Source organism: Acipenser ruthenus, chromosome 15, assembly GCF_902713425.1.
Source record: "Acipenser ruthenus chromosome 15, fAciRut3.2 maternal haplotype, whole genome shotgun sequence".
Taxonomy (NCBI): Eukaryota; Metazoa; Chordata; class Actinopteri; order Acipenseriformes; family Acipenseridae; genus Acipenser; species Acipenser ruthenus.
The window spans coordinates 34,233,634-34,246,191 of NC_081203.1; the positions used below are offsets into that span (position 1 = coordinate 34,233,634).

The 12,558-nt window shown below is 41.8% G+C and overlaps 1 protein-coding gene across 1 annotated transcript in view; it reads right to left on the reverse strand.

Annotated features, from left to right (window-relative positions):
- The window catches only part of LOC117421964 (thioredoxin domain-containing protein 16-like), a 40,379-nt gene that overhangs the window by 20,056 nt on the left and 7,765 nt on the right, over positions 1-12,558 (reverse strand). The window contains 4 exon segments of the mRNA XM_058986557.1: positions 2,589-2,727; positions 4,889-4,973; positions 7,254-7,390; positions 9,426-9,594. Coding sequence (XP_058842540.1) covers positions 2,589-2,727; positions 4,889-4,973; positions 7,254-7,390; positions 9,426-9,594 — 530 coding nt within the window.

Below are 12,558 nucleotides of genomic sequence, written 5' to 3' on the forward strand. Positions count from 1 at the left end.
TCGCCTGGCACGCAGTGAGAAGGATTGACAATATTGCATGCATGTTGGTTGCTTGCATTCTGACTCTAATCATGGTCTGTGGCTCGGGAGAAATCTGTGGTGCTGCGGCTTCTTGCTTGATTTATAAATATGTAATAAATAAAGTATGGCTCTCCTGGGGAGTCGTTTCTGGGATGCCATGTGTTTCTGATCAAGACATCAGAAAGATTCACTCCCCTGTGAACCCAATCCTCCATTTCAACTTCTGCAACATTGTCAAAATTTCTCCACACTTGGTTAATCATCTTATAGTGTTCTTTCCTTCTTTCACAATACCGCAGTTTTCCAACTTTCCAATTAAAGACATCTGTCCACTAAATAGTTTCTTAGCAGGCAGACAGCTTGTGAATTTGTGGGCTGGTTTTGGGAAATATCACTCAGAGGTCCTTGGGTCTGCTCTATCAAGAAGAAAGCTGCCCACAGGGACAATTTAAAGAGTGGGTTTAAAATCTGTGCTGTTTTTTAGAAGTCTATTATCCTGGACACCCCTGGACACAGTAAAAGGAGGATATGTTTTCTTCAGGGGAGCTCAAAACCAGCCCTCTTCTGAACTACAGAAGAGGAACCAGAAATCAAACAAAAAAGATAAGGTTCAGAACTGCCAAAAGAGTGTTATCTGTCATCCAGTTCAATTCTGATTTTCCAGAATAAACCAAAACAAAAAGGTTCCAACTGGACTGTGGAGTTTTCACAGCCTAGGCAGAGAATCTGATCTCTTCAGCCAGTAACCAGCAACACATGCACTACAGCACACCAGCTCTCGTGATGGGAGAATCTCTTGTGCGGGCGCACTCTGCGGGAAGCAGAAGTCACTCGCGTTTCTGGGGAACGTGGCCCCTTTTAAAAAGTCCCTGACTTGTCAGTCCTATATGATGAATGAAATATTAGAAAAGAAGACTGCGCATTTGGATATTCAGAGACCGCTTTAAATGAGGGAGTTTCACCATCATTTCCAGCATGTGTGAGATAAGGAAAGGCAGATGGATAATGTAGTAATATATTTACACACACACACAAGAGAATTCCAATGCTTCAAAACAACCCTGCGAGATCCTCAATGGTTTTTACATTGGTTCTAAAACATGAAGAAGTTGCATTAAAAATAAAAAACAATTCACTCCCTTGCAGACAGCGACAGTGTTTGAGGTTGTTGCTGATTTTTTTGGACACTAAAACCAGAAATACCAACCATGAGAGACACACAAAGAAACCCATCACGAAAAGCTGATCAACATCTCAGCTTCACAGCTGCATGCTTTGGGGTAAAGGAGAAAACAACGCCCCTCTCCAGACCGGATCTGCTGCCTCCAGCCAGATTGTTTGTCTTGCCACTCAATCAAGAGTCAACATTGTAGCTTAGCTAAGTGAAGCTGCTGCATTTCCTGCCATTACGTGCCGTCTCGGCCCATTAGCTACGCGCTGGCACATTGTTCAGTCATCAATCCTTTCTTTGGGATTTTCATTTACCAAATGCCCAGGCTGCTTTCCAGTTATTTACTTACACATTTTATTATATTGTCATTACGATTTCTTTAGTCATTTTCTAGCGTTCTAGCCAGCAGGGGTGGGGCTGGGGCTGGGGAACTGAGATTGTTAAATCCGATAATGTGGAGAGAGATGACATACTGATCCGCCACGAAGAATAAACACATTAGAAAAACGAGGGACGCCACGTAACAAATGTCTATTTAAAATCGGAACCAATGTGATCACAAGCCAGAATTGATTAATAGATTTCTAGCACCTGGACAGGAGCTGAACCAGAGACTGGTTCACACAGGAATGTACAAAGATTCCCACTAACTGCACAAAACTATTTCAACCCTTTCAGTCCTGAATTATTTTTGTCGAGCTGAAGACTGCAAAATTAAGTTGTACAATTCAAAAAGGAACTCCTTTATAGAGCATGACAAAAATACATATTTTTGACATCTGTTTCTACAGTACCTCTGACTGGGACCCTGGGAGTTCTCTGAGGTTCTGACAGCATGCAGCACGTGAACATACGGCACTAAGGGACCTTGAGACCCCAGCCAGCTGAATAGCAGCAATGATCCTAAAGGGAAAAGTCCACCTTGAATTTCTTGCACACTCCTAAAAGAAGCAGCACCACGAACTCTGGTCAGCGGGACTGTGCAAGCGCAGGGTTACTGTACAGCTATGGCCAAAAAGTTTACCATCACCTAGAATTTTAGGATGGAGACACCATTTATTTAAAAATAATTATATATATATATATATATATATATATATATATATATATATATATATATATGAACATAATTTAGATATTTTATTTAACATCATGTAATCAAAGAAACTACAAAATGATATCGCAACAGTTTTAGTAGCACAGTATTTCACGTTAGATTTTGAAATGTTACATTTCTGTCAGTTTCCCGTTATATGGGGAAACTACAAAGCGGTGTGTAACTCAATGTTAACGTAACGTTATTCAGCAGGTTTCATTCAACTGCACGAAGCAGAATGTGTTCATTCTACAGGGGGGATGCAAAGCGTTTGGACGCAGCTGCAGAGTTCACACTTACAAGCGGGTGCAGGGCAGCCCTCTTTACGATGGAGATGACCTCCTCTGTGCTGGAGTTCAGGAGGGGGAGGGTGTGGATGTGAGAGTCGGCGGTCCTGGAGAGGATCAGCGCTGGCAGGGAGGTAGTGTACTGCTGGGACCTGAACACAGGGAAATCACAGGCTCACTTACAAAAATCATGGGACATTTTGCGTATCAAGGCAGTTTCTGTTTTGTTAAGCACACCGCATTGGAAAAACATTAAGCTCTCTCTTCTCACTCTCTGCTGTCACCAAGCAAAGCACCACATTCACCTGATCACAGTCACGCAGTTCAAACCTGGCTGTTATACAATTATCAGCATCATTACGCAGGGCACTGTCGTGGACAGTTCATATTCTTAAAACAATAACCGCGTCCTGTTATAATGTACAAACACGTTTTCAATATCGCTCTCTGAAAGTGATAGCGGACTTACACATTGCAACGAGCCAAAAACAGAGCACATTCCAGACTGTTCAAAGTTCATAAATCACTGTTCAACATGAGCGAATGAATCAATACTGGGAATCTCTTCTTAACAAAATATGTTTGAAAATCGCACAAAACAGTTACACATTTCATATCACATTAAAACCATTACAATGAGAACTAAGGTTTTAAAACAACTATTTGCCATTGAAATATTAGTCCGTACTGACACTATAGAAGGAATCGCACAATACCTGCATAGATTAATTCTGGTTATTGTTACCTAGCCTGGGAAGCAGTCACGTTTCAGCGTGCTGTTACCTTGTGTTTCTCCGAGTGTCAGGGCCCTTGATCTCAATGGATAAATACTGAGAGCCGAGGGCTCCAGGTGCAGTCTTGTAGTTTCTTTGAATCCGAGAGCGCGGGTAGGGCAGAGCAGGTGGGCAGAGATCAGGGGGCAGAGCAGGTGGGCAGAGATCAGGGGGCAGAGCAGGTGGGCAGAGATCAGGGGGCGAGGAGCTAATGGTTACAGTCGGCTTTATACTTTTCAAACAAAGGGATCGTTTTAATTTCCTGCATGAATGGGCCCCCAACCTTGATTGCTTGCCCCCCCCCCCTTTCTCTTGCTTGATGAGTTTATTATCATAATTTAGAAAGGGGAAACTTTTAAAACGTGCATAACTTTTGCTAAGTCATTCAGATTTTATTCTGAAATCCCATTATTTTAACATAATAAATTACATTATATGTCGGGTTGCGACTTTGGTTAGACATTGCAAACAGTTTCGCTTTACTTCTGTTTTTTTTTACCTGTGTTACTCTGTGCTTGTCAGGCAATTTAAGAATAAAAATGCTTGCATCTTGTACTTGTAGTGAATTTAAATCAATAACGATGTTAAATTGTTTCAAATCTCTTGTTTTCTTGAAGCTAATTTTAAACCTTACTGTAGGCTTTCTGCTAAACCCCACTTCCCTCACTATACTGGCTAATTCAATTACAGAGACGGGATTGCCTGATTGTTATCGCTAGGCAAAGCTATACAAATTAGGTTAAAGATTTAATTCAATTTAGGCTTTCTGTTAAAATGTAAAATACCCACGACATTTGCAATACATTTGTTATGACAAAGACTATGTGATCTACAATCATAAGAAATCTAAATGGTGAGTCAGAATGAAAAGATTGTAACTACCAGGATCCGAGATTTGCATTCCCACATTTATTACAACAGATTTATTTCAATGCATTTTATAATCCGTGTATTTTTATATGACCCCTCCGGGAAGCAACCAAGCAGATTTTCACCGCTAGCTCCCAGGCATTCAAATTTCCAAGTTCTAAACCCTTTCTTAATACGTGGGAAAATGTTTTAGCTTATAAACGAGGTATGAATGCTAATGCAAAACACAACAAATCATGTGCAGTGGAGAGCAGTCCGCTTTCCAGCAAGTTGTGCTCCTCTCTGATCTGTCCATGACAGTGGCTCTGAGATGTTAAATAAGTTCCATGTACTGTAATGTAATGTAATTGAGAAAGCAGGAGGATGCGCTCTATAGTCTTCCCTTCTATTGTGGGAGACAGACAGTGTGTGAATAGCAGAGCTAACATGAAGAGCTAACACAAAATACGCCGCTGCTATCCTTATAGCAACTGCAAAGAAATACCGAGAAAAAAAGACAAATAAAAACAAATCATTGACAGTTTTAGCCTAATATCATTGCAATTATATTAATTTGTTATTTGGTACTTCCTTAAGAAAGCTCTACAAGCACAGCAGCACCGTTACAGGAGTTCAGATTTGTACCCAGACTCCCGTCACTGGGATTGGAAGAGGAAATTAAGTGAAGTACCACTGGGATGCCTGCGGTTCAGCGAAGATACCAGTCACAAGCTCCCCCCTCAGGGCCAGGCAAGCCTCCTGGAACGCCATGCAGCCTGGAAGAGAAGACAAGAGGAGAGGAGATCAGGGGAGAGGACAGGGGATCAGGGCAGGAGGGGAGAGAAGGGGAGAGGACAGTGGATCAGGGGATCAGGGCAGGAGGGGAGAGAAGGGGAAGAGGGCAGGAGATCAGGGCAGGAGGGGAGAGAAGGGGAGAGGGCAGGGGATCAGGGCAGGAGGGGAGAGAAAGGGAGAGTAGATCAGGGGAGAGGACAGGGGATCAGAGCAGGAGGGGAGAGAAGGGGAGAGGACAGGGGATCAGGGTAGAAGGGGAGAGAAGGGGAGAGGACAGGGGATCAGGGGAGGAGGGGAGGAGGTGAGAGTAGATCAGGGGAGATATATACTAGACAAATATACTACATATTTTTCCATGGCATATACTGGGATGAGGAGAAGCTGTTTGAAGAAGCTATTTCTCCAACAAAATATACCTGGATGAGGAGAAGCTGTTTGAAGAAGCTATTTCTCCAACAAAATATACCTGGATGAGGAGAAGCTGTTTGAAGCAGCTATTTCTCCACGGCATATACCTGGATGAGGAGAAGCTCTGCCAGGCTGTACCACTGGAATCTGAGACTGGGACCCACACCTCGGGTCACGGGGTCTGGTCAGTACCAGCACAGCACACTGATGGAATGCCTGGATTGCGTAACTAACGGATCAATGATTTTACAGATTCACTGTTTCCACAGGCAATTAAATAAACACACTGGCTTTGGATAACAGGTGCTGGTTTGGAGTTTTGGAACGATGCCAGCGGGCTTTGATGTAGGGGAATGAGTAATTGTACGTACCGCATTACACAATAACAGCCAGTAATAATAGCTGACATACTGCTGATCGGATGACATGTTTATTTAAACAGTGGACTGCTTCAGACACAGCATCTTATTTAATAGCGCTCCTTATAGAAGGGCTGCACCCTTAATATAACACACAGACAGATCAAGCAAACAAGCTGCATTTGCAACACATCCTGACTCGCTTGCTATCCATTTCTTATCTGTTATTTTATCTGAACACCTGATTCTGTCACGCTACTGTGCTGTGGAGGAGAGCCCCAGCCTGACTACTCCCTGCCTGGCCTGGCTGGGCACCTGACCAGCATTGGGGTCACTGAAGTGAGACGAGGTGTGGTGGAATATATGATGTTTTATATCCACAAAACTGCTCTAGACTATCTTCTTGGTTTCTTCAGCAACAGCTAGAATTTTGGTGAACCCCAAAGATCCTTTAATTCATCGAAACAGTCTTCATTAGGTTTTAAATGGAGGCTTTGTGAGGAGGGACCTCTCTTTATAATCCACTCAAACTACTGTATTAAACACTCAATAGCACTGCTTTTAGAAATACTAAAATTCAATGAGAAACGTCTTTTTCAATGTCTTTAAAATGTCATAAACAACTACCCACGTTAACATGTTTACTCTGTTTATTCTACATAACAAAGCGATAATCCCAGGTAGAAATACAGACACAGAATAGAGAACTTTTATTTTTCAAACGAATAGGGCCACTAAAAAACGTTATTTAAAATACAAGAATAATGATAGAATGAAGTGTAACAGTAACTCGATCAGTGCTGTGGTAGAATTACAATGACACAGATGTGCCAAGGTTCAACTGCAGCTACAATTACACTGGAATTGAAATGAATTCTGAGTCGCACGATTGCATTGGAATTGAAATGAATTCCGAATCGCACGACTGCATTAATTGAAATGAATTCCGAATTGCACGATTGCATTGGAATGGACCCCAGGTCTGCTGCACACCACCAGTACTCCATGTAGCAACTGCAATGCAATTTGGAATTATAACTCGTCATGTTATAATGTAATGTTGTCTCTGCCAGACATGATTCTCAGTAAGTACATAACCCCAAACTACCAGCACTCCAGCATATACAAACCCACATCAAAACCAGGTCTAGATCTTTTTTTAATTTTGTATTTATCCAGCTGGAAGGTCAACTAATATAATTTAAAGCACTGAAGAGATACTGTATAAACAAAACATAATTGGGCTTCATTATTTCAGGCAGCAGCACTGAGGCATCATCCGAATCTGCATTCTGTTTAACTGTGTAGGTGAAAGGAGCCGTTCAGTAACCCAGTTTGAGAACAAAACACACGACTGACCATTACTGCAGGGCTTGACCTGCAACACAAACAAACAAGGGAAGAACACAAATACCATGGGCACAGCGAGCAGGCGGTGCCAGGGAGAACGAGTCTAACGCTAGCGATGCTGTATTTGAACAGGTTCCTCAGTACCTGGCTCCAGTCTGGAGTTGAACAAGCCCAGGACCAGCGCTGGGGTGTGGGGGGACAGGCTGTGGGACAGGTCCCCTCGGAGGAAGGACTCTGCTTCGTCCTCCGAGGACAAGCGCAGCGGGGCTGGCATCCTGCTCCTGAAACCACAAAGAAACAACAAGACCTGAAACACCCCTTACAAAACTTTACCTGGGTATTTTTTGCACAGTGTTGTTTGCAGTTTTACCTCACTTTTCCTCATGATTATACTGTGCAATGTTTATTAATATGCTTTAACCTTGCTATTCTTTACAATGCTTTCACTGTAATAAAAAAAAGAATTTCATTTCTTACAGTAGATAAAGATACACACGGGTGGAAGCAGCTGTGCTGGCAGTTTGAGGTCTATTTTACAGAGCTACCGTATATAAAGACCTTGGTCTTCACTAAAAGCAAGAGCACTCACTTAGGAGAGAAACAAGGCAGACCTCAATCATTCACACTGGAAATGGGAGCTAACTGTGCTTTACAAAGATAAAAGATGGAATTAGGAAAGCTCTGCCGCGCTGATAAATGCATCAGTGCCCTCAATGCAGTCCAATCGCTGCGGAATAATATCAGACATCTCCTAGCACTTATCAGCTGGAGAGAGGAAAAACAGGGAGAGAGCCAGGCTCCATTACTGAGACGCCACAGGCTTCAACACAAACACAAGAACAACAACATCTTCATCGTGGATTAATATGCTGAGTAACCAAACATAGCACCTTAAAAGGAGGCCAAGAAGGAAAGCAAACAAACTAATATAAATATAGAAGCGATTGGTTTTATCGCGCTAATCTTGTTGTTACAGAAGCAGTGCCTATAAGTCAACACAGTCCATGCCTGTCACTACAAAGCACACTGAGGCCTGCCCTGCTGTGCTGTTTACAGTGCAAACGTATTCTGTGAACAATACACTTATTAAACTTGCTGTTGCAGTGCCTGTAAATCACCAGACTCCACTATTGTTGTTTCAAACAACACGGTATCTGACTTTGTACCGGGAGCTCTGTACTGCTGTGCTATTAATAGTGAAGGGGGGGGCAGACTTATTCTGTAAACAGTATACTTCTAAAACTTTTTTTTTTTTTTGCTTAAGCCAGTAATATAACAGTTGTGTGACCGCAAGCTCAAAACATAGGCCAGATTTCCCCAAAACAGACAAGTGCAAATGCATCCTCAGCGCACAGGAAACAGCTGGTTAGAATGGAGCCAGAGTCACACTGCCTGGATATTCCACACAATAAACCACAAAAACTAAATGTAATTATGGGGTTGTGACTGGATCCAGGTTAGAATTCTTTGGTATTTTTGTATTTTGTGCTGGTTGTATATTTGTGTTATTGTGGGTGGGCGTGTGCCAGTGTGTTTTAGCTGTGTAGGGGAGTCAGGTACAGTTTAAACAGCACTGCTGGTGTGAATGGGAACTCATGCTGGTTGATGATCTCCCGTCTGGTTTTGCTCTCCCACACACACACTTGTTTGAGTGAATGCAATCAAAACCACAAGGGGGGCTGTTTGTTTTAGGATTTTTGTTGAACAGCAGGACTGAAGTTGTATTGCTCTGTGTATCTCCTTATAAAAACGTTTCCCACAGTAAAAGCCTAGCAAAGTGTAACAAAGCACAGTGGAAGCATGGCAAAGCTTAGGTAAGCATTGTAAACCATAACAAGGTATGGTAAGGTATACCTGAAATGTATTTGCTTACGATTGTAAGTCGCCCTGGATAAGGGCGTCTGCTAAGAAATAATTAATAATAATAATAATAATAATAATAATAATAATAATAATAATAATAATAATAATAATAATAATAATATTAATAGATGAGGCAAACCAGGATAAACTATGGTAAATACACAGTATAACCCTGGGAAAAGCATGGGGGAAAACCACAACAATACCATGAAAAACACAGTGGCATACGTTTAAAGGTCCTGACCACGATATTTATCAATATGAAACAGTACTTCATAGAAACAAACCCACTGCCTCCCGCTTTGCATTCCTGATTCATCAAAAGGAATGAAGATTTCCATTGTACTTTTACCCAGGAAAGTCTTGTAAAATAAGAAGCTGAATCTCAACGAGAGAGAGAGTGAGACACACACACACACACACACACACACACACACAGGCAGGCGCACTCACAATCTGATGAAGCTGTGCAGGCTCTCTGTTCCCAGCATGCCGTTGTAGCGTCGCGGCCGCTCGCCGGGGTTGAAGAGCATCACCGTGGGAATCTGGCTGGCGTTCTGATTGGTGCACACCTCCGTCCAGTCGCCGCAGTTCACGAGGGCCAGCGACACATCCGCCACGTCTAGGAGAGACAGCGTACAGAGGAACACCGTCACACCTCAGCCTCGCGACACAGCCAGCAGGGTATGCTGGAACACCTTTCCAATCTGCAGCCCCGTTTTCAGCAACTGTATCCATCACCATGAAGATCAGCTGAACACATCCCACTGTTCAACTGGGATGGAAATAAGACTCCTATTGCATAGCACTTTCATCCATTCCAGCTTTTAATATGTGCTTCATTATCCCAGGTGCAAATTCCTAGTAAAACCAGGACTAGCTGAAGCTGCTATGCAATGGGAGTCTCATTTCCATCCCTGTTCAGTAACAGAAAACAGCTTCAAACTATGAAAAAACTGTTTGCTGCACAATAAGTTATAACGCCAACTCCCCCGGGTTGAACTGATAAACAGCGATGGAAAAATAAAAACTGCGTGCTTCCACTGGCTCATGGTTTATATTTAGGGCTTGAATTTTTTTTATTTTCTAAATCTCTACCTCCCTTTAAATGTTAATTAGTCATTGCTAAGCTATCTCTGCATCCTAATCAAGAGAAAACTACTAATTAAAGACTGCACTTAAGATCATTTCTCTCTTTGCTACAAATCAAGGAGGTTTGAAATGCTGGACTTGCTATCTGTGTACACGCCGCACTGGGTATGTAATGCTGAAAAGGAAATCGGTCAGGACCACGCTGTTAAAAGGGTGAAAATGAAAAATAAAAATTGAGCCAAACACAATCAGGCTCAGTCAAGATATGAAGGTAAAAACAAGGGACGTTGTTTTGTAATTAACAGCTGTTTCCGAGTTTAATTAGGAAACAGAATCGGGGACGTCATGTTATCAAAAATAAAACCTGGAAAAAAGTGGTCAACCCTATTTATATTATAAAAAAAACACAAGCGCAGTGATCAGTTACAATAATTATACTGAAAGGCCAGTGGGAACGGTCTGCAACAGAAACGCCAGAGCCTGCAGTCAGAATTGTGCTTTCATAACGATTCAATCTCAACCTGCCCTCTCGTTAAACTGTGGGTCCACAACTGCCGGATGATTTATTTACTGCGCTGGGGTGGAAGACTTGAAATAGAAATTGTTAGAAGCAGTATTATTTTCATTGGCAAACACTGGCTCCACAGAAGTGATGTATTCTACATCCAAACCCGGGATTATAGTCCAAACTAATTACAACCTTAAGCATTCACTCAGAGCATATATTGTAAGTTACACATTAACAGCTATTATAAACCTCTTAAGTCCCTAACTGAATTAAGACTTTCTAAATGCAGAAATTAAAGAATGTGAAGCGCCAGGAAAGCTGCAGCTCTCGCTCGGTTCATTGATATTCTAGTGGTTTTTAATGGCGTGGGATATCTGCGTTTTAACAGTGCTGCTCTTTCAGTCCTCACAGATCACGCGTAACTGTTAGGCACTCAGCAGGGCTGAATTTAGAGACACTGAAGGAAACTCAATGACAAGCGTTTCGACGCAAAGCCTTTTTTTCAATGTCTTTCTTTTGCACTGTGTAACCCTGTGTGGTGATGCTTCCTTACATCACGATACAGGATCAAAAGCATGAGAGGCAGCTGCTGGTAAATCACCAAGTGATTGCTGAATGATCAATACACGCGATTTACACAGTGGCTATACAGGTATACATACCTGTGATGCATATAGTAATGCGACATCAGTGACAAGTCATAACCCTATACCCACTTAACTGTATGCTGTTATAAAAAAAAAAAAGGTTCAGCCAATCCGAGTGTTACGCAGGAGAGCTGTATCCAATCAAAATACTGTAAGGAAGTCCCAGTCACATGACACACATACAGCCAATCATGCTACTGCTATCACTGAAAAGTGGGTGTTGCCATCATTATTACTGTAAATTTTTTTAAACTCCAATTATGGAGTTTAATAAGACATGCAAACAGTTACCGAAGAATTATGACATGGTGACTGATTCACTTTGGCTTGTGGGTATCCAACGGTACTTCATCTAAGTGGAAATTGATATTAAAGTAATCCAAACAAGCTAAGCCAGCAGCTGTTTAATATTTGTAGAACCCTTAGAACACATTCAAAGCAAATCATCATGCAACTTCATAAACAAAGACGAAACAACTAAAGCTTTATTAAAAAACATTGCTCTTTGGAGGACTTCTAATGAACAACAAAAATGCAATTATAAGAATAAGATACATTTCCATCAACAACAAAAAGCAATAACTGCAATAAAAAGAAATTGCCTTCAGACCTGTGAGAACATAAAAGTCATTGCAGCTAACAAAATAATCTCCTGTTATTGACTTTGATTCATTACATATTGTTCTCAATAATTACAGCTTTGACAGAAACGTGTGTTGTGATATCTGGTACGAACTGAGGTTAAAGATATCTGTTTCTTGGTCATTTCGCCTGCCGTTCGGGAGGACTGAAGACTAACGGCTGACCTCCATTCCTGCTTTCTGTCGTGCAAAATCACCTTGGATGTGACCAAGCTACTGAACAGGCGAGACAGGGCCATGCAGAGTGATGAGGAAAACTACCCTTATAAAAAAGCCTCCCATGGTGAAAGCACAGTGTGATACAGCATAGTGAAAGCAAGGGAATACATAGGTAAGCACTGTAATGACCAGAGAGAAATGGTAAAGCACATTAGAAAACATGGCACAACTGTGGTAAACTAGGCTAAATGCACAGTATAACCATGGCAAAAACCTGCGGAATGTCTGTGAAGAAATACCATGGTGAACTTTCACAATCACCCCAGTTAACTGTCAAGAATTTCCATGACGGAATTCTCTGAACTAGCCTGGTTCATGCTAATTATTCCCAAGATTATATGACCTGCACTTTCGTACACACAGAGAGAAGAGAACATACAGTAGGGTTCTGTATCTAAACTCGTGAGATGCAAGAAACTCCCTTTTGATAAATAGCCCTTCTTGTGTAAATACATTTGTGATCTGCTGCCAGTCTTGAT